Source organism: Rhipicephalus microplus, chromosome 6, assembly GCF_043290135.1.
Source record: "Rhipicephalus microplus isolate Deutch F79 chromosome 6, USDA_Rmic, whole genome shotgun sequence".
Classification (NCBI taxonomy): Eukaryota; Metazoa; Arthropoda; class Arachnida; order Ixodida; family Ixodidae; genus Rhipicephalus; species Rhipicephalus microplus.
In genome coordinates, this window is record NC_134705.1 from 13578551 (window position 1) to 13601299 (window position 22749).

Here is a 22749-nt window from a genome sequence, read left to right on the forward strand (position 1 = left end):
AAGATTTCGGCGATGTGAGGGTGCCGCGGGCGCCCAGGCCCAGAGTTGTGGAAGGCTTTCTTTGCCACCGGCGTTGTGCTTGACTGCAACACTTTCTGCATGTACGTCGGTGCTTATGCTGACGCAGTGACAACCGAAGAGTTGTCAGGTGCGGGAATTGGGCCTGGGTGACGGGCGTGCATGACGACAGTGACGAATGCGTCAACACTCCGGAGCCTAATGTTGGTGAACCCGACGTACCACGCCCGCCCAAGCGCTGGATGCGACAGACCTGCTGTGCCGCTTCTTTGGTGCTTACGATGAAAGCAAAGACGGACTCAAAATAGCTGCTGCAGCTTAAAAAGTAGTCATCCGCGTGAGGATGAGTCGGCAAGAGTCTAAGGACTATTTTTCTTCAAAGTGATCTGCCAGCTGGTGTGCTGAATTTGGCGGAAATAAAGTGCACTGTTCTTTATTATTTTGCTAGTTTTATGCCTTCCGACGGCCGTTTTTCTCTCTGCGGAGGGCAGCTGTGATATTCTTTGGCGATATTGTGATATTCTCTTGCTGGCTAAATGTCAGTAGAAGTGAATAATGGCTATAACGAATAGGCTTGTGCAAATATTCGAATGTTTCGAATATTCGAACGAATAGTTAAGTATTCGAATTCGTTTCGATTAGAATTTCAATTATTGATATTCTTGAAGTATTCGCAATGAACGAATAAATGTATAATAATTCGCAGGTCACCGTCTGTAAAGGTGGTTTTACTGCAATGTAGAAATGGTAAACAGTGACAACATCTACTTAAAGAACATTTGCTTTGTCGTGAAGCCTTCTTTCAAATTATAGGGGCCTTGCAAAAATAACTGAACATGGTCAGAAAATGCTGACGATTAGTAGTCGAGGCTACCGAAAACACGCGAGGCAAATATTGCAGTGCAGTACATGGCCTGTAATTCACAATAAAATTTCAAAGCGAAAAACTGCTTTCTTTCCTCAGGAAGTGACACTGCAAGCTCAAAAATCACTTGTCACAGCCTAGAAGAAATATATGGCTCTGGTCACAGGCATTGGCTGATTTGAGCATGGTGCGCTTGTCGTTACCGGGGCCACCACTTGTCCACAAGTACGTGTGCGATCGGATCGCACTGAAAAGCCGCGTACTCGAAGAAAAAAAAAAAAAAGAGGTGCTCAAGGTCATGAGGTGCGTGTGGAGTATTTTTTTTCGCAGTGCCATTCCTCCCTGCTTAGCTTCCAGCTATTTCGTCAAGACGAGAAGACAGAATACAATTGCAGCGTGTGCCAATTTTTGGAACTCTGCTCATACTGGACTGATTCTAGAAACTTTGCTGCTGTAAATTTCTGAAACAACAAGCATGTTTACTGGCTCCATGGCTACCTGAAAAAGTGTCGCAGGGCCCCTTCAAAAGAACATGTTACCCTCAAATCAATTCTTCATTTTATTAAGCTTATTATGACAGCTTTTATAATACTAGTATAATAAATTTTGAAGCATTAAGTATCTCACAGGTTTTCACTTGCATCCCACCGAAACTACTACTCAAGGTTGTTTTGACTTCCTTTGAACAAAAAAATAAATGGCATTTGCATAAAGACCCTGTTTCAATTTAAAAGAAATATTGTGCAGGTTAGTTTTGTCATGATAAGTATTTCTTTTTTTTATATTTCATCATACCATTTGAATTCTATTCAAAATTATTCGATCGAAATCAGTATTCGCTTCGAACAAAAAATTCACTATTCGCGCATTCCTAATAATGAACTAATGGTTATAACTAAAGTAATTACTACTCACCCTTTAACTTCGTTATAACAAGGTTTGACTGTATCAGCGAAGTTCTAGATTTTGGGGCAGTAATGGAAAGCTTATTATTTTATACACCACACATGTGGCAACTGGCAGTGATGTGGTCATTGCTGGCGTATTTTGGACAAAGGGTGTGCTTATTGGTGTGGCTTTATGTTTTAGCTTTCCTCGTACATAGTGGCTAGAATGTTTTTTGTCCTAGCTTGATGTCCTTAGAAAAATTCACATGCAGGTGAGCGAGCTGTCGCGCAAGAAGGCAGAAGCAGAGGTAGCGGCTGAGGGTGCTGAGCAGCGGCTGGCCCAGGCACATGAGGCTGCTGTGCAGCAGCTGCGACGTGAACTAGATGACCAGCGGGCCAAGAACAATGACCTTCGAACCAAGAACTGGGAAGCTGTTGAGGCCATGCGAGTAAGTGCATCATAGTACGTACATAGTACGTACATAGAAACTTGGTAAACCAATTGCTTATCTCTTGAAGATGGCGGTGCTCATGAATCGAAAATGAAATAGTGTACATTGAACTCAGAACAAGGCAACACTTTTGGATCTTTCAAGAGGGCCCGTATGAGGCAATGAATTTATCACCGCTCATCAATGTTTTCATCCTTCGATAAAAAGTCTTCTTTCCACGATGACTCGAAGGCGAAAGCTAGCCTATGAAGGCCTCTCAGTGCTTTTGAAAAAAAAAATTTTTTTGTTACATGAATGCTGAAAGGACGAAGTGAAGTTTCAGGTTGAACGTTCCTTTTTTTTTCTGTTTCTTTAATTGTGCACTTGCAGCCAGGACAGTTTAGTCTCATCAAATATGGGAATGTCTGTGCAGGCAGCCGAGCGCAAGGCAGAGGCAAAAGAAGCAAGCTTGACCAAAAAGTTAGAGGAGCTCAAGGCCAGCCACACCAAGGAGATTGAGGTGAGTTGCTTTGCGATTTCTTAGTTCAATGCTCAGAAAAAAAAACTTGATAATGCAACACTGCCTCAATTGCTGCATGTCGGTGTAGGTAAAAGAATGCACTAATGAATGAATGCAAGAATCATTCTTGAACTGAAGAAAATTGATTGAATTTAGATGGAGCCAAGTTGAAGTGACTGTATGAAGCAGAAGTTCTACAGTTGTGATCGAATATTGCCACGGTAGTGACGCAGCTGAGGATAGCACGGGGGAGGATCAAAGAAGAGAACGACGAGGGGTTTGAGTTAACAAACCTGGGCAGATCAAAGGTCTTGTATGGTTTTGTTTGTGGCAAACTGGTGGAGATGCTGGGTACACGTCTATGTACTCAAAGCCCAGTAGTTGGAAGCTCTCAACACGGGTTCAACCTTATCGAAACCAGACAACCTATGCAAAAGCCGACGGCTTCAAGGACTGCCTCCGGAGCACTGCCCATGAGTTCTACTGACGATGCTGACCACAACCGCAAGTCGAAACGGTAGAGACGTACGGTACGGGCAGGTGCCTTCATCGCTAGTCTTTGACACACCGCGCTTGCCGCCATTGGGTGGGAGAGGTGGACTGACGCAGGAGTTGATTAAAAAACTGACCAGCTACTACGGGTTAGCCTTGCGAAAACACACAAGTGTCCCTGACATGCAAAGGGCCGTGATGGCCACTTTTTATCACGTCACGTCCACCGACGACGAGCCTCACCATGAGCTCTGCCCACCTGGCCCTGATAGCTGGTGCAAACATCGTTCAGCACAGGCCAAAATGGAGCCAGCACCACCTCACAGGTATAACCTGTCGAAACGTGTAGCGGAGGCTCTGCTGCCTGTATACCAACGTCTCTCTGACCCGCAACTGTTGGAGCGATGCAAAGGCAACAAAACTCAGAATGCGGCGGAAAGCTTGCATTCAGTTATTTGGTCACTGACTTCAAAGGACCAACACGCTTCATTGTTCGCAGTGGAGACAACAGTACATGAAGCAGTTGCACACTACAATTTTGGGAATTTGCGAGCCTACACTGAAATGTGCAAGTCCGTGGGCATCAAACCTGCGAGCCTCGCCCTTCAAAGAGCTGAAGAAAAAGACCAGCAAAGAAAACGAAAAGCACGCAGTGCAGAAAAAATGAAAGAGAAAGGACGTAAGAAGACCCTCGCAAGCAAAGACACAAAGTATTACAGTCCCGGGGCATTTTGATGGACCTTTACTGACTGTTCAACTTTAACGCCAGTTTTCTCATAAACGTGTTTTGACCCGACTGTCCAGCTTGCCACGATGCTTGCATGACTATGGCTTGACGGATTTTCATGTGGTTTTTTGCATTGTGTTCCTCAGTGAATTTTCTATGTCGTGACGTTTTCATATTTGTTAATTACTACCTCAGTATTTTTACTCCTAAGCTAATTTCACATTATGACAACGACCACATTTACAAGCATGTATACAATGTTCTCTGTAAAATAAAAACAGAGTCATAAAAATATTTGCAGAATGTCACGACACCAACCATCCCAATGGCTAAAATATAAGAGCAACTATAGGCTTCTACCATGTTTTTTTGTCACACCAGGCTTTGGGCAAGTTTGGTAGTACACTGATGGATAAAAAATTTATAATGCCAGAACTACTGGAGATAGCTGAATAAAACTTTGTCATTTATCATTTAGCGCAGTTTCCAGTAAGCATGCCAAATTTCATTGCTCTACGACAAAAACTGAAGAATTTCACTTTCGATCCCCACCTCCCCCCTTAAGGAACTAGGAAAGCAATGTCATAACCAATATTAATAGGAAAGTTGAGGTGGCGAAGGAATTCCACAGAAAATTGTACAGAAGCCGAAACAACCAGGATGATATCGTAAGAAGCAATAGCCCAGAGGAATTTGACATCATATCAGTAATGACAGGGAAAGTAAAAAAGCCCTGGAAGGAATGCAAAGAGCCAGAGCCGCTGGTAAGGATAAGGCAACAACGAACCTCATGAAAGATGGCCGAGCAATTGTGTGAGAAAAATTATCCACCTTATATCCAAAGTGTCTCTTGATGGGAAAAGTACCTGAATCTTGGAAGAACGCCAATATAATCCTAATTCATAAGAAAGTGGAGTCAAGGATTCGAAAAATTACAAGCCGATCAGCTTACTCTCCGTTCTCTACAAACTTTTTACAAAAATGATTGCTAATAGAATTGAAGCGATATTAGAGTCAAGTCAACCAAAGGACCAAGCAGGATTTCGTATTGGCTACTGAACAATAGACCATATTAGTACTATTAATCAGGTAATGGAGAAACGCACTGAATACAAACAAACCCTAATCATAGCTTTCATAGATTACGAGAAGGCGTTTGACTCAGTCGAGACACCAGCAGTAGTGCAGGCACTATGGAATCGGGGCATCAAAGAACCCTACATAAACATACTGGAAAAAATCTACAGAGGATCCACAGCCGCCATAGCTCTCTATAAAAAAAGCGACAGAATCCCAATTAGGAAGGGTGTAAGGCAGGGAGACGTAATCTCTCCAATGCTGTTCATGGCATGTCTACAGGAGGTATTCAGGACCAGAATGGGGAGAGTTAGGCATAAGAGTTATTGGAGAGTGCCTTAGTAACCTGCAATTCGCTGATGACATTGCCTTCTTGCATAACTCAGGGGACAAATTTTCGCTCATGATTACCTAACTGCACACAGATAGCAGAAAAGTACAAAGGTCTGAAAATGATATGCACAGAACTAAAGTAATGTGCAACAGTCTTGGCATAAAACAGCACTTTGCGATAGGTCTAGAGACGCTGGAGGTTGTTAAGGAATATGTCTACTTAGGACAGGTAGTAACCGCAAAGCCAAACCATGCGAGTGAAATAACTAGGAAAAAATAAGGGTGGGGTGGATCACATTCGGCAAGCATTCTCATATCATGAATGATAATCTATCACTAACCCTCAAGAGGAAGCTATATAACAGCAGCACCTTACCGGTACTTACATACAGAGCAGAAACGTGGAGGCTTACAAACAGGGTTCACATTAAATTTAAGACGACGCAGCGAGCAATACAAAGGAAAATGATAGGTGTAACCTTGAGAGACAAGAAGAGAGCAGAGTGGGTGGTCAGGGAACTTACCGGGGTTAACGATATTATTGTTGAAATCAAGAAAAAGAAACGGTCATGGGCCGGGCACGTACCACGTAGGCAGGATGACTGGTGGTAATTAAGGGTGACTGACTGGATTCCTAGAGAAGGCAAACACACGAAAAGGAGGAAGAGAGTTAGGTGGGCTGATGAGATTAAAAAGTTTGTGGGTATAATGTGGCAACGGAAAGCACAAGACCCGGTTGATTGGTGGATCATGGGAGAGGCTTTTGCCCTGCAGTGGGCGTAGTCAGGCTGATGACGATGATGATGATGATGAGAAATCCGTAAACAGGGGTTGTGTCGAGCCGACGTTTTAACATCTGAACTTGTCTTCCGCAAAGCTAGGACAGCACTGATGCCCACAAAGGCTGTGTCGGTATTTGATAAATCAATTAAAACTTTCTTCTGTGTGTGTGTAGGCCTTTTGCAGAAAACTTTCTTGATTGTGTGTGCAGAGTCTGCAGCAGCGGTTGATAGACGAGCAGCGGAAGAAGGAACGGGAGCTTCTAGAACGCCTCCTGCCAGCCATCAAGGTCAGCAACATGCCTTGCATTGTCATTCCTAAAGCGAGTGGAAGTTCACACAAGTTTTGAAAGAATAAAGGCTTGGTTTGTTGAAATAAATGCAAGAACAGTGCATAAAATAAGGTTTAGGAAAGCATACACGTGTTGACTTGCAGCACTGCTGAAAAATATTCATTGTTTCTAAAGATTGGTAGATCTGCCAATATGCAAATACACTATAAAAATTAACGTTGACGCCTCCCCGAAGCGCTGCCTCCCCGAGCATGGTCCCTCCTACGTGGGCGATTATCAGACTCATAATTCAGGAGAGGACGAAGATCACTTCGTACGCTGCCATGGCCGCGTTTGTGAAGAGAACGCGCTGCTGTCAAACCACGCAGTGAGAATCGGGACAGTTGTTCGCCCTTGTCCTGTGTATACTTGTGCACTTTGTGGGGTTGCTGATACCCTCTGTAAAGTTGTTTGTGCCGCATGGGGCACGTGTCTCGTGCAGAAGCTTCATTTCCGGGTCACAACTCTTGAGCGATAGGTGGCGTGTTCGCAAGCGTTGATCACCACTATCATCGTCATGGTTAGATGAGTAGCACCGGCGGTGACCCCTGGTGGCAAGCCTTGGTGGGTAAGGAGAGAGTTGAGAGAGGCTCTTTTTCGCTGGTGGCGTTTAGCGCAAACGGTTGTTTCTCGCAGTGGGACCCCGGTGCATGGCACAGCGGGCTGTCTGCCGGGGGCCCTTATGGTGAATCAGGCGTTAGCGACACCGCCTCATTTGTCATGTAGCTGAGTTATAATTATTGTGTAAGGATGTTTTAGCATGTTGATCCCAATTTATGTTTTAATAACTTGGCTGACGATATCGTCATTTTAAAAGTAGGTAAATAAATGTGCCTGTTGTTTTGGTTTGTTCCGACCGTGTCCACTGTGTCCGTCCACTCCGAGACCGTGGCACTCGCTCGCCATTTCAATATCCCACAGCTCCTTTCGTACCTCTTTCTTTCTGTTTGAACAGCGCGCTTCAGTGTCGAGCTGTGGCAGTTGTTAGTCTGCACTCGTCCCGTGTATTCCAAATCCGTGCGTACATTCTGCTTGAGGTGTGCACTGCAAGTTTCGAGATGCTTGCCGTTCCTAACGTGACTTTGCAATTTGTTTCTGTTGATGAAACAATGCATAATAAACGTTTAACTACCTCTGTAAAGACAGATTTCACTTTCGTGTTATACAGATTTCTATATCGGAGGATCAGCCACATTTTTTCTTGGAAAGATGCCCCCGCAGGGGCGCCTGCGCAAGTAGGCGTTTGGTGTGTAGCGACACCACGGACCCGAGCTAACGGGGGAGTTTCGGCTCCCTCCCACGCCTAGCCGTGCGTGGCTTTGCCGTGTCCGGGGAAAAAGGGATCCTGGGGGTTGAGCCAAAGCTGGGTGATTGGACCTTGAAGGCCCCCCGGCAGAGGCAACACACCTCTTTGGCCCCGGCTTCATGTAGACGGAACCCCTGGGCTGACCCACTCAGGGGAAATCGGCAGTCGCCTTTTCCTATCTCTCTCTTCCTACATCTTAGTCTTTTCTCGTCTTTAAATCTGTCCTGTCTTCTTCTCTCTTCCATTTACTTCCGATTTTTCATGGCGGCAAGGGTTAACCTTGTGTAATTACTCAACCTTGAGTAGTTATATTTGGTTATAGTGGCAATGTACGGCTGGCGTCTGCAGCCTTATGCTATTAAGTGCTTCAGCGTCCCCTGGTTGGACTCCATGGTGGGTGGTCGCCATTGCTGCCGAACAAAAGTACACTACTATGGGAACACCTGCATTTCCCCGCCTCCTAGATCGTCTCCCGCCTAAGAGGGGACGCACCGATGACATATCAATTTTCAGCCAACCCAGACAATGCTTTCCCAAATTCCATGTTGTGCACAGCAAAAACCCAACAAAACAAGCCAGAGCAATATCTCCATTTCTTGTTGCTAAATCCCTGACAGAGGTCTTTGGCCCAGGATACAAGGTTACAAAAATGGCTAGCGGAGACCTTCTCCTTGAGCTGCCTGAAAAACACCACTATGAAAAACTTGGCAGTCTCGTAGCATTTGGTAATATCCCAGTATCTATTTCACCTCATAGATCAATGAACACCTCACGCGGAGTTGTTTCAGAAGCAGACCTTCTTGAAATGTCTGAACAGGAACTGCTTGAAGGGTGGAAAGAGCAAAATGTCACAGATGTGAAACGAATCGTCATCAGACGAGATAACAAAGAAATACCTACTCTCTGTCCGTCCCTACATTCCCAATCCAAGACGGTGTTATAAATGTCAACGATTTGGTCATGGCTCGCAGAACTGCCGGGGTCAGGAAACTTGTGCAAGATGTGGTAGCCACGGTCACCCATCTGATAACTGTGTTACTACGCCTCACTGCGTGAATTGTGACGGGGAACACGCCGCGTATTCGCGTTCATGTCCTAACTGGAAGAAACAAAAAGAAATAATCACTCTTAAAGTCAAAGAAAACATCACATTCAAAGAAGCAAGACGAAGAGTGTCACCATTTTACGGCGCAACATATGCTGATGCGGCGCGTCAGGGGGCAACGCCGCACCAGCCCTCGCCACCCCTTCGGCCTGCGCAGAGCGAGCCGTCGGCTGTGGCACCTGCCCCCAAGGCGGCTGTAGCCCAGGCTACACCGCCTACTCCCAAACAGAGACCGGAGACTCCAGAGTCTTCGGGTCTCAAGGCCTCCCCTCACCAGGCGAGGTCCAAAATCCAAACTAACAGCCCGCACGTGCGGGCATCCAGTGCCTCCGAGGAGGCAATGGATACGTCGGCACCCTTGGTGCCTAAAGAGCGGCGTGGCTCCTTGGAGCGCGCCAAGAAAACAAAAAAGCAAATAACAGGGCCTGGTGACGGCCCTGTTAAGTGAACTCAAACGCCCCGTCTAAACAGCCACTCGCTTTTCGTACACACAGCATTATTTTACATTCACCATGAACACTCAAATTATACAATGGAACGTCAGGGGCCTTCTCAGAAACCTTGACGACATCCAAGAACTCCTACACGAACACTCACCAAAAGTGCTGTGTGTACAAGAAACACACCTTAATTCAAAACACAAATTTTCTTCGCAAATACGTTATTTTTCGAAAGGACCGTGATGATGCCATGACATCATCCGGAGCTGTTGCCATCATAGTGAATCAAGGAATTGCATGCACACACTTACAACTCCAAACATCCCTTGAGGCAGTGGCTGTTCGAGCGGTTCTTTTTGATAAACTAATCACAATCTGCACTATTTACATCCCTCCTAGCTATCAGCTGCAAAAACGTGATTTACACTCTTTAATTGATGAACTTCCGGAGCCTTATGTTCTCCTTGGAGACTTCAATGCGCATAGCAGGCTATGGGGAGACTCTCGTTGCGACGCGCGAGGTCGACTGATTGAACAATTCCTTCTCTCGTCGAACGCATGTCTCCTAAATAGAAAAGAACCAACCTATTATAATCTCGCACATAACACCTACTCCTCCATAGACCTAAGCATAGTGTCTCCATCTCTTGTGCCTCTACTCCAGTGGAAAGTCGTCAGTAATCTGTACGGAAGTGACCACTTCCCCGTAGTTTTGAGCACAACGACAGTAACTGAGTGTCCACCACGTGTTCCCAAGTGGCTCATAAACAGAGCCGACTGGGAACAGTTTCATACTATCGCTTGTCTAGGTTGGAATGACATCTGTACTTTGAACATTGATGTTGCTGTGAAATACTTCACAGCGTTTTTGATTGATGCTGCAACAAAATGCATCCCACAAACAAATGGACACCCTGGAAAACGATGTGTGCCATGGTGGAACTCTGAATGCTGAAACGCGCGCAAACAGCAAAACAGAGCTTGGAGGCTGCTTCGGAACTCACCGACAGCCGAAAATCTTGAAACCTTCAAGAAAATAAAGTCTCAAGGCAGGAGAACGCGTCGGCAGGCCAGAAGAGAAAGCTGGCAGAAGTTTTTGTCAGGGATCAATTCTTACACACAAGAGGCCAAAGTCTGGAACATGGTCGGTAGGATAGCAGGGAAACAAGTACACACACTTCCACTCGTAAACACTCAAGGTGATACCTTGGAAGATCAGGCAAACTTCCTCGGGGCACATTTTGAACGGGTATCCAGCTCGTCCCACTATACTGACACTTTCCAAAAATATAGAACAAGATTAGAAAAGCAGAAACTTGAACACAAATCCACTAGATACAAGACATATAACCAAGCTTTCAGTCTAGCGGAGCTCCGAACATCTCTAAACTCCTGCAGTACTTCTGCCCCAGCTTCTGACCGTGTGATGTATGAAATGTTAAAAAACCTACCAAACGAAACCCGAAAAACCTTACTTTGTTTGTACAATGCTATTTGGTCTTCTGGCACTATTCCTACCTCCTGGAAAGAGGCTATTGTTATTCCCATTTTGAAAGAGGGCAAGGACCCTTCTTTACCCTCGAGTTATAGGCCTATAGCACTTACAAGCTGCTTGTGCAAAGTCTTCGAAAAAATGATAAACTGCCGACTTGTACATTTTCTTGAAACAAATAATTTGCTCGACCCATTTCAGTGCGGGTTTCGAGAAAGTAGATCCACCACAGACCACCTAGTTCGTATCGAGGCACAGATCAGAGACGCGTTTGTCCATAAACAATATTTTCTCTCTGTGTTCCTTGATATCGAAAAGGCTTATGATACTACATGGCGTTACGGAATTCTAAGAGACCTGTCCCACCTTGGTGTGCGCGGAAGAATGTTTCATATAATCGAAAGTTACCTGTCAAACCGGACATTCCGTGTTCGTCTGGGCAGTGTGCTCTCCCAAACATTTGTCCAGGAAACAGGCGTGCCACAAGGTGGTGTGCTTAGTTGCACACTTTTTATTATTAAAATGAATTCTTTGCACTTGTCCATTCCTTGCAATAAATTCTATTGTACATATGTCGACGACGTTCAGCTTGGCTTCAAGTCATGCAACTTGGCCATGTGTGAGCGGCAGGTTCAGCTGGGTTTAAATAAGATCTCCAAATGGGCAGATGAAAACGGATTTCGACTTAACCCACAAAAAAGCACGTGTGTCTTGTTCTCTCGAAAGAGAGGCATGCACTCGGAACCCGACATTCAACTGAACGGGCAACAACTGTCCGTGAAAGCCGAGCATAAATTCTTAGGCTTAATCTTGGACAACAAGTTGACCTTCGTACCCCACATAAAATATTTAAAAACAAAATGTTGAAAAGCCATGAATGTTATAAAAGTGTTGTCACGTACTACGTGGGGTAGTGACAGGAAATGCCTCATGAACCTGTATAGAAACCTTATTCGCACCCGCGTAGATTATGGGGCCATTGTTTATCAGTCAGCGACTCAAAGTGCTTTGAAGATGCTGGATCCCGTGCACCATTCGGGCATCCGCCTTTCTACGGGTGCTTTTCGCACCAGCCCCGTAGAAAGCCTTTACGTTGAGTCAAATGAGTGGTCGCTTCATCTGCAAAGAACCTACATGTCCTTTGTATATTTCCTTAAGGTGAAAGCAGACAAGAGGCACCCCTCATACTCTACTATTAATGACTTGTCGAGCTCCATTCTTTTTCAAAACAGGCCTTCAATGAGGCAGCCCTTCTCAGTTCGCCTGAAGGGTCTAGCTGAGGACACTGGAGTGTCACTCGAACACAGTTTAATGGCTCCTGTAGCATACCCGCCACCGTGGCAGTGGCAGACTATAGATTGCGATGTGTCTTTTTTAGAAGTTACTAAACATGCGCCTATTGCCCATATTCGAACATACTTCTTGGAACTTCAACACAAATACACACGTCCTGAGTTTTTTACAGATGCCTCTAAGTCTAACTCCTCTGTGTCCTACGCTGCTGTTGGCCCTTCCTTTTCGGATGCTGGCCCTCTACATCCAGGCACAAGTATCTTCACAGCGGAAGCTTACGCGATACTTGTGGCAGCTAAACACATCAAACAATCACAAATACAAAAAGCAGTAATTTATACAGACTCCCTCAGTGTGGTAACGGCTCTGCACAGTCTTAAAAAACAAAAAAAACCCTGTCCTCGTTTCACTTTACTCCATTTTATGCACCCTCTACACACTCAACAGACATGTTGTTGTGTGCTGGGTGCCAGGGCACCGTGAGATTCAAGGCAACGTGATGGCGGATCAGCTTGCTGCATCCGCCCACGAAAGCACCGCCATTACACCGACATCAATCCCGGCCCTTGATCTTAAGCCGTCTCTCAAACGAAAACTCGGGGATTACTGGCAGAGCAAGTGGGATACACACACACAAAACAAACTACACGTTATCAAGCCACACCTTGGCCATTGGCCACCAGTATCAAAATCACGTCTAACAGAGGTAACACTAACAAGACTCAGGATAGGACACATATACACGACACACACACATCTTTTGTCCGGTGGTGATCCACCATTGTGTGATAAATGTGGTGAGGCATTAACAGTTCTTCACGTTTTAATTCAATGTAAACATTTAGACACACTAAGAAGACAACACTTCCCACTATCCTACCGACAACATATACCTTTACACCCTGCAATGTTCGTCGGTAGGGAACCGCTTTTTAGTCACAAATCATTATTAGCGTTTTTAAAGGAAATCCATAATTTTCATATCATATACCCGGGCATACCGTAGCACGACCTCTCTAGAGAGGTTTTTGCTGCGGTGGCTACACAGGAAAGCACTTGCCTCACGGCCCTTGCACGCAAGGGTACTAACGTGTGAGGTACTTGTGCTAATGCCACACATGTCCACCATCGTTTTTCATTATCACCAACTTTTGTCACCTATTCACACCACACACACCTTTCACGGCATGGTCATGATTTTATTACTTGTATGTTTCTACCCGCTTTACTGCGAGGAATTTTATGGCCCTTATACAGCCGCTAATCACAACCATTGTCCACATTTCGTTCTCATGAACTGGCGCTCTTTGGCCATCAAATGGCCCTTGCGCCAAAAAACACCATATATCATCATCATCATCATCATCATCATCATCTTGGAAAGATGCAATCATGATACATGCCTTTTATACAGTGAAACATCTTTACAGGGGGTTATATGTGGGCTAATATACAATCCAGGTCAAAATTCCCAGGCCATGCTTTCAAAGAAATACATGGTATAGTAGCCACGGAATTTTCGTCTCTTTCTGTACATCTATTTGTTAATTTCGAATAGTAACCAAATTGCAAATTTCCAGTAATTTAGGTTACAATCACAGTGATTTCGAATACTGTTTTATTAGTTTAAATAGTGAAGGTGCTCGAATGTGTGCACAAAAATACTTCAAAAAGTAAATGCTGCTCTTTGCAATGCATGCAATGTATTCAACTCATTGAGTAGGTATAAATTTGAACAAGGGGACTCGCTTGCTGGAATCTGTGCTGAACGGTTGTACCCCTGCGTCCTCCGACAACAGCGCAGCTTGGTCGCCCACCGCTATCTCCTGATGCCGCGAAACTTTCGCTGAGTGGTACCCCGTCCTCGGACTCCTTCGACCGTGTTCCCATCGTTTTATACCTCATCTTTACTTTTCACTCTATCCTTTTAATCCTTCCTTATCTTCTTCCCTTGTGAGCCACTGTTGAGGTGTCGCACTCAAGATGTAAACAGTTACGGGGCTCACTTTTATCTTCTTTTCTTTCATTTAAGCACCACTCCCCTTTAATTCGAACAAACTGTAGACAGCACAGAAAAATTGCGCGAGTTGCCACACTGTTGCGGCGTTCCCGGTTCACTACACAAAGGTGTGTTCCCTATCTGGCAGACCTCATTGGGTTGCCGCAGTGTTTCTAGCCATGTGCAAATATTCGAGCATTTTGAATATTCCGTCGAAAATTAACAGTTCAAATTCACATTGAATAACTAAAAATTTAGAAGTATTCTAAATGAACGAAGAGAGGTACATTAGTCTGAATGTAACCCCTCCTCTGCTAATTTTGTTGCACTGCGATGGAGGCATGCTATACTATGAATACACCTTTCCATAGAAAATCCTAACTGCCATGAAACCCCGCTTCAAGATTCAACAAACATACATCTATCATCATACCATCGATTCCTCTTTTAAAGACGACAGTCTTTCTTGGGGACCTTCGACGAAAAAATTTTGGTCGGTCTGTCTGTCTGTACATTTGTCTGTTTGTCCGCCCTTACCGATAGCTCAAACGGCACCAAACGGCCAACCCCATCCACAGCGCCTACCAAAATTGCTCAAGAATGACCGTTCATACTTGTTCAATTGTCAATTAAAAAGCAATTATTACGCATATCTGAGGCACCATAACAACACGTCGATGTTTTGTATGTGTGTCTTTATACTAGACAAGGCACACACAAGTAATTCTAAGGACCGTAGTGTTTATCACGTTGAACTGACAGTGCAACCCGAGTCTCAAAAAGGCGACTGCTTCCAACGCTTTGCTAAGACGACACGGTGGTGGCACCTGCCCGTCGCTTTGCGTTCTACACCTCATCACCTCGAAGAAAAGCACGCATCTTTCTCCACGAGCCCACATGCCTTCCGTCTTCGTACTGCCAGATGGCGCTCGTGCCTAACGTGCCTCTATGCGCTCGTTCGCCTTCGCTACACGCTCGAGACGCTAACGCAGCGCCTCCAGAATACCATTCACCAATATTCTTGCACAGAACATCGACGCAAGACTATCGTCTTTCGACGACATATGCAGTGAAACATGCCAATTCGGGGCCAATTTTTTTTCTTTCTTTTTTTTTACTTTGAAGGCGTGTAATACAGTCTCATATGCACTAAATAAAGTAAATATTTCACAAGTTATCACTTGCATTTTACCAAAATTCAAATCCTGCTACTATTCGAAATTGCTTCCCCTTTCGTTGCACCAAAAAGAATTAAAAATAAGGGAAACAAGACATTTGTAGCTTGAAACAACAAGGAAATTCGTATGGATTTCTCAGAAAGAAAGGCTTCTTAGTTGCCAAAAGTTTCGCCTGCTCCCGGGATAATTTACTTTTATTTCTGAGAAATCCGTACGAATTTCCCTGTGGCTTCGTACTACGAACAGGTGGTTGTCTTCCACAAAACTCATTTGCAAGAACGCAAAATATTGAGCATGTTAGTTTGTGTAATACAAGTATGCTCATTTTTCTTTATAATATGTGATACATATCATTCAAATTCAATTCAAAATTATTCAAACAAGTCACTATTTGCTTCAGACTAAAAATTTATTATTCGCACAAGTTTAAAAACAAGTATTGACAGTCAGTTCAGGTTTGTCATAAGGGCAGTCTCCATTAGGTGCACTTCTGAATTTTTTTTATATGTATGAACTTAAGAGCACACCCAATGCGAGCCTGATAACTCATCTCGCCACTGATAATGGAAACGTGCTAAAGTTTCGAAGCTTTGAGGACTGCGAAACGGTGTATGGTGTATATAAATGGCTTGCCGTTAGCATTCCAGACAACGTGCACTCTGTGGCGTAGTAGTTAGGGCCGTGCGTTGAGAATTGTGATGTTGCTGGTTTGATTCCACAAGACAGGTGCTCGCCTCCCGGTTTTCTTCTTCCCAATTTTTTGGTATACATTCTTCAATGTCACTTTCGTGCCAGAAGTACGTCCGTGGAGCCAGGGTGGACCCCGGCATAAAACACTTTCAAGTTAAAAAATCCGCACTGCCCCCGAATCCCCACTGTAAGGTTAAATGAACATAGTACATGTAAGCAAGAAGACAGAAAAAAGAGACAAGGGCTCAGTCCTTGAAGGTGGAGGAAGAGAAAAAAATTGAAATAAAAGGGAATAGCGATGGTGTTGGCTCTGTGATTCTCAGTGTTGTTACAAACTTGCCACTGCCATTGACAGGATCTTGTGCTACACCCCCGAGCAGCCAGGACTTCCAGAGGACAATGTGTGTGTACATCGCAGTGAGCCATGAGGATGATGTCAAGACGAGAGTTTTATGGTAAAGCGGATATGACTTTCATTGACACAAACTGTGTTTTGAAAAGTAATAATATTTTTGAAGCTGTAATCAAGCTGCAGGAAGAAAACGGCAAGCGGGAACAACATTTGTATAACGTGAACATGCACTGACCGAAACCCACAGACACTTAACAGAAATAATTAAGCCAGAGGTCTACGATGTATTATCATCAATAAGTGCCCAGGTCTGGCTTGGCTTTTCTGATATGCGTGCGATTGAAATTCTCGGCTACACGATCGTTATAAAGTAAGGATCATGCCGTTGTACTTGGGAAGCGTCGCGAAGATGTGGCATGAGATACAAGAAACAGCAAAGGCCAAACGAACTTGGGCAGGTTGGAAGCAAAATTTTCTGTCAACTTTCTCTGAAAACAGGTTTCAGAGTTGGGACCGTGCATTAGCCTTGAAGTACTCTTCTGGTTCGGTTGTGAACCTTTTTTTTTTTTTTTTAGAAATGAAGGCTGACCCTGCTCCCTCCGACTCATCACTTGTGTGTCTGATAATATTGTGACTTCCTTAGTGCATGCAGCACCGTATTCATCTTGGAAGACCTCTGTGACCTAGTGTCAGGATTTGGGCCCAGGACCGCTAGCCAAGAAACAATCGAGCCACGAGTGCACACACACACACACCCACACACACCCACACACACCCACACACACACACACACAAAATATATTTACACGGCAAAAGCAACTATAATGGCGCATTTCTAAACATAGTCTGTCACATGCATTTTTATGCGAAATCCCTCTCTAAATTAGAAGTCTTGCGCCGTTTTTTGCTTGGGCTTGGAAGTCGATCGCTTGGGGTGACGTGCCGTCTGTCTCGTTGGCGTCTTCAACGTGAGTTGGCCCATGCCATCTCACGGCCTTCTGCCGCAATAGCAGCAGGAGGGTAGCGGTCGCTCGGAAGCTCCGCCCTGGAGCAACAGCTCTCAGCCGCCGCGTTCGTCCCAGTAGCACACATGGGTCGTGCCAGCCACCCGGAACGGCAGCAGGACCAGCGGCCCACAGCAAACGGGAACTCGTAACCACTCGGGACGGCTGCCGGAATAGCGGAACCTCCCCTAGTCCCTGGGCCAGTCACCCAGCCGGAGTCGAGGCCTCGTTAGTCAGTTTTCTAGCTGTCAGCAACGGCAGCCGGAACAGCAGCGGATCGCCTGGTCCCTGGGTCAGTCACCCAGCCGGAGTCCAGGACAGTACAGTGCCTAGAGGATGTCTCCTAGTTCCCTGAACCGGTCGTCCAGCCAAGAACCGTCTGACCTTCCCCGCTTCGCTGCCTCAAACGCTGTCCCGCGCTCCCCGATCCCGTGCGCTCTTCCTTGTCGTCTTCACTCTTCTGCCCATATTATCACAACCTCAAACACTCGAGGAGCTACTACAGGTCGCATGCCCGAAACGCTTTCAGCTCCTGGGTGGTGAGATACGCTTAGCAAACCGGATTTAGCTCTGAAATACAACACGGGACAGAAAAAGAAGGATGCAATAATCAAAGGAACGTCTGATGATGATGATGATATGTGGGGCTTAATGTCCCAAAACCACCATTTCATTATGAGAGACGCCGTAGTGGAGGGCTCAGGAAATTTAGACCGCCTGGGGTTTTTTAACGTGCACCCAAATCTGAGCACACAGGCCTACAACATTTCCGCCTCCATCGGAAATGCAGTCTGATGATATCTTGTCTCAAATGCAAGAAAGAATTTATTTTGCTGACCACGCCAAGCTAGTGTACCTGTCTAGGCAAGTTAATAGAAAAGACGTGAAGCTCTCGGTGACAACGGAGCATCTATTACTTTAGTCAAGAATAGCGTCATTCCCGAGTTGAGTGTAAGGAAGGATTGTCCTGTCATCATTCACGGGTATGATAGAAAGAAACAAGTGCATGATGAATGGGCGGACTTCCTTATTACATGTCAAGGCAAGAGCACCATGGGAAAGCATTGGTCCTCGACGTGGTGAAATATGAGCTTCTCCTGTCCCATCCAGTTAAGCAAGAACTACATTTGAATCTCTATTGGGATGGGCAAGTTACCACGTAAGGTGACTGTCAGCTGGCCACCTTCATAGCCGTTGGCGATCATCCCCGTAAGCTGTAGAAGATGTCATTCGCATGTATCCTGAACTGCTTTGCATATGCGGATATCCAAAAGCGACCTCAAAGTTTGGAGTTCCATTCGAGCTGCGAGTACAACAGTGGTGAAGCTGAAGGCCTATAACATCTAGAGAAAAGAAGCTTTGGCTGAAGGGAGAGCTAGAAAAAAATGCTTGATGCCGGCATCATACGGCCTTCTACGTTTTCTATTGTTTTGCCTATTACCATCGCACCTAAAGAGGACGAAACATTTCGTCTCTGCGCCGATTACAGACAGATAAACAAACAAACTGACCTTTTCCCTTTTCTAATGCCGTATATTGACGAAATCATTAATGAAACTGGAAGCTGCAAGTTTTCTCTCGTCTTGACTTTTGCAAAGGATTTTGGAAAGTGCCTCTGCAAGAAGAAACGAAGAGGTTCTCTGCGTTCATTACAATGTTTGACATGTATGAGTACAACAGACTTTCATTTTGCTGGAAAAATTTGCCAGCTTGGTTTCAGAAGATGATGAACAGTGTTTTGAAGGCATACTAGGGAATCTTCTCTAATATTTATATTGATGACATTTTCGTGTACTTACCGTCAGTAGAAGAGCAGTCTGAACACCTTGGAAATGGGCTACAAGCCCTCAGAGACGCGGATCTGAAGATCAATGAGAAGAAGAGTGAATTCTTCAAGTCAATAGTCGTTTTCCTTGGAAGAATGTTTGACGAAACTACCAAGAGTACTAAACAAGAGTCTGTCCAAAGGATCACAACACTTACGAAACTGCATGATATTCATTCACTCAGAGTTTTTCTAGGACTCGTGGGCCACTTCAGGGGTTTTATCAAAGATTTCTCGAAGATGACGAAGTGCTTGACGGAGCTCACAAAGAAAGAAGTGCCCTCTGTTTGGACCAAGAAATGTGAAAGGGCTTATCAGGAACTTTTACATCGCATTTCATCGGACCCTGTGCTTACCAGACTACATCTCGCCTTTTGAGATGAATATGGACACTTCAAATTATGGTACAGGGGCTGTTCTGTGCCAAAGAGATGTTCGTTCACCTCCAGCTCAGCAGCTCCTATACCTTCAACGGAACTCACCAGAATTATTCGATAACTGAGAAGAAGGCTCTTGCTGTTTTGATAGCGGTTGGCTGCTTTCGATCATACATCGATGGAAAGAAGTTTGCATTGTACACAGACCATCAAGCACTAATGCACCTTTTGAATATGTCAGCGCCTAGAGGGAAATTGGCCCGATGGGTCAATGAACTTCAGCAGTACGACTTTGATGTCTTGCATCGTGCGACTTACAGACACAGATTCCTTGTCTCGATTAGCAAGTCTTCAATTCAAGGATGGCAAGTTCATTGTTCCAGGGACACTGGTTAAAAAAGTTCTTTATTTGTACCATGACAGTTCGGAATCCGGTGGTCTTGATGGTTTTTGGCATACCTATAAGAAGTTTTTAAGATGCTTCACATGGAAAAACATAAAAAAAGACATCAAAGAGTGTGTCGTCATGTCACTTGTGTCAGTTGAACAAAGCCAAATACCGGCCTTGACCCGACGAGCTCGTCTTGCCAAACCACTGGGAGAAACCCTTTGAAGTTGTGCACGTGGACTTTGCAGAATTGAAAAAGAGGAGTGCTGCAGTTTGCAAGACACAGTCTTACCCGATTGGCATATATCAATGCACGAGAATGGTAGCGGCGCATCCTGAACGAGAAGACGCAAACAGCGTTATATCTTTGCTCGAGTGAGCGATATTTTCACAGTTGAAAGTTGTCATATCGAACAATGGACCGGCATTCTTGAGTAAGAAGCTGCAGCAGTGGGCAGACAGTCGGGGTGTTACGCTACGCCGTTGTGCTTGCTTTCACCCGCAGCCCAATGGAATGGCTGAAAGAGTCATCCGTAACATCAACACATTCGTCTCCACGTACCAAACGTTTAAAGGCTGGTCGAAATGCTGTCTAGAAGCGGCTGTTGCATACCACAACAGGACACATACTGCGAGCCTTGGCTGCAAGCTGCAGCCCACACTTTGCTGCTCACTGCAAAATTCCATAGTTGCCAGCGGACAAAGAACTTGGAATCGACGACAAACTGCAGTTGTTTGAACAACGCAAAACCAACGAGGAGCGAAGCAGGTACCGAAGGGCGATGAAGATCCAATTCGACAAGTGACACCCAGGACACAGGCCGGACATTGACCTAAACGATCTGATGCTTGTGTGAAAGGGTCTGCAGAGTATGGACATAAGGATTCTTGGGCCTTTTAGAGTCGTGAAGATATCAGTACAGCAAGATGTCGTCAAGATGTCAGTATACCAAGATGTCGTCAAGATATCAGTACAGCAAGGTGTGCTCAAGACCATAGGTTACCTTCATGAGAAACAACTTCAATTCGCCGCTGCAAGCAACATTCTTCACTATCAACCCAGGAGGGGTGAAGAAAAGAAACTGGGAAAGTGTTGGAAAAAAGATGGAAAAGAAGAGAAAAGGGTTCAGTTCTTGAATGTGGAGGAAGAGGAAGAACTGAAATAAATAGGAAGGGCGACCGTGTTGGCTCTGTAATCCTCGGTGTCATTACATTACCTTCGTATCAATTCATCATTTTTGAAGCTTGAGAGTTTGTTACGCCGACTGAAATGCTCCACGTTTAGTAAATCTTAAAACTTAATGATATTTACAGGTTTTCACTTGCATTCTGCAAAAAGCTAAAGCCTTGCACTATTCAAAGTTGCTGGTACAGTCAAGGCTACATATTACGGCCCCACTTAAAACGAACTTTCGCCTAAAACGAACATATCCATGTGACCGTGAAAATATACATTGGTTCAATGGCACAAAATTGCACTTACTATGAACGTCTCTGAGCGCTGGTGATCGGTTACAGCGAACGGAGTCAGCGGTCTGCCGACTTCCCGGAAAACCAATTTCGACAACTGGTTAGGCATCGGCGAGGTGCCCCTACATTCTTATTGTTAAACGCCGACCTTGCCTCCGCGCCCCTCTAGTTGCCGCTCTTCCCGACCGCTTTTTGTTATGCACCCCTCCGTTCTTTGTCCGCCTGCTACTCTGAGCACCCCGCATCGCCAGACGAGACCCGTGTTTTCACACTGCCAAATATGCACACGCACACACACAAAGCGACCATCTACACCGGTGCATGTGTCCCTTCCTCCGAGGGTTGAACCACACGTTTTCAGTTGAGCGCCTTTCACGGTTTAAGTGCTGCGGGCAGGGGGGTTGCACAACAGACTCGCGGCTCTTCCTTTCACCTGAAGGGCAGAAAGAAAAAAGGGTTTGTCCGCAACACACTCCCCACCGAAATGACCAGGGCATTTTCCTCGTTAAGTCAAGTTTCCTCGTTAAGTTTCCTCGTTAAGTCAAGTTCCTGCAGACAAAGCAGCTGAATCGGCCGATGAAGAGTCGACCCGCCTGGCATACGCACGTCAAAGGCCCTCAGGAGGCCATCGCTGCCAATGAGTCCCCTTTCTATTGTGCCCATTCTCCACTGCTGTCTTGGCTAGGTAATCTCTTTTCAGTAGTACCACTTCGCCGATGTTTACTTGCTTGAGGCGTTGGTTTACTTCATGCGGGTCCCTTGTAGATCCTGCAAGTAATCTCGTTTCCATTGACGCCAGAAACCCAGCAGACACTTGTTTCTTCTCGAAATCATTTGCTTCAAGTTTGTGCAGGATAAGGCACCGATTTCTCTAAACAGCAATACTGGCAGTGCCGTTAATCGCCTTCCAGTTAGAAACGATGTTGGACAGAGAAGTCTGGGCTCATTGGGCTCTCTGCGTGAACATGAGTGAGGGGGCGAGAATTGATGACATCCTCAACCTCTGTCAACAAAGTGGCTGTTTCCACAATACTACTGAAGCTTATTCCATGTGTATTCTTTAGTGCCTCCTTCGTCAGTCCTACGCGGCGCTTGTAAAATTCGCCACACAATGGTGCACTCTCATCAATGAATTTCCATTTTACACGGGAATTCACAATGTAGTCATGTACTTCCTTGCTTTTGACTGCAACCAAAGAGAGGCCAAATCTGTCTTGGTGTTCTTGAAGGTTGGTGCATTGTCACTGTAAATCGTGCTCGAAATGCCGCGTCTTGTTATAAATGTCCTGAAGGCAAGAAGAAAAGAGGTCGTTGACATGTTGATCACCAGCTCCAAATGAACCGCTCGGGTTATTCCACAACTGAACAA

At 45.2% G+C, this 22749-nt stretch overlaps 1 protein-coding gene across 11 annotated transcripts in view; it reads left to right on the forward strand.

Annotated features, from left to right (window-relative positions):
• The window catches only part of LOC119167714 (uncharacterized), a 537665-nt gene that overhangs the window by 214054 nt on the left and 300862 nt on the right, over window positions 1-22749 (forward strand). For all 11 annotated transcript variants that reach the window (XM_075865823.1, XM_075865821.1, XM_075865822.1 and 8 more), the window contains exons 11-13: window positions 2043-2219; window positions 2635-2721; window positions 6342-6419. In XM_075865823.1, the coding sequence (XP_075721938.1) occupies window positions 2043-2219; window positions 2635-2721; window positions 6342-6419 (342 nt within the window). The remainder of the gene's footprint in view (window positions 1-2042; window positions 2220-2634; window positions 2722-6341; window positions 6420-22749) is intronic.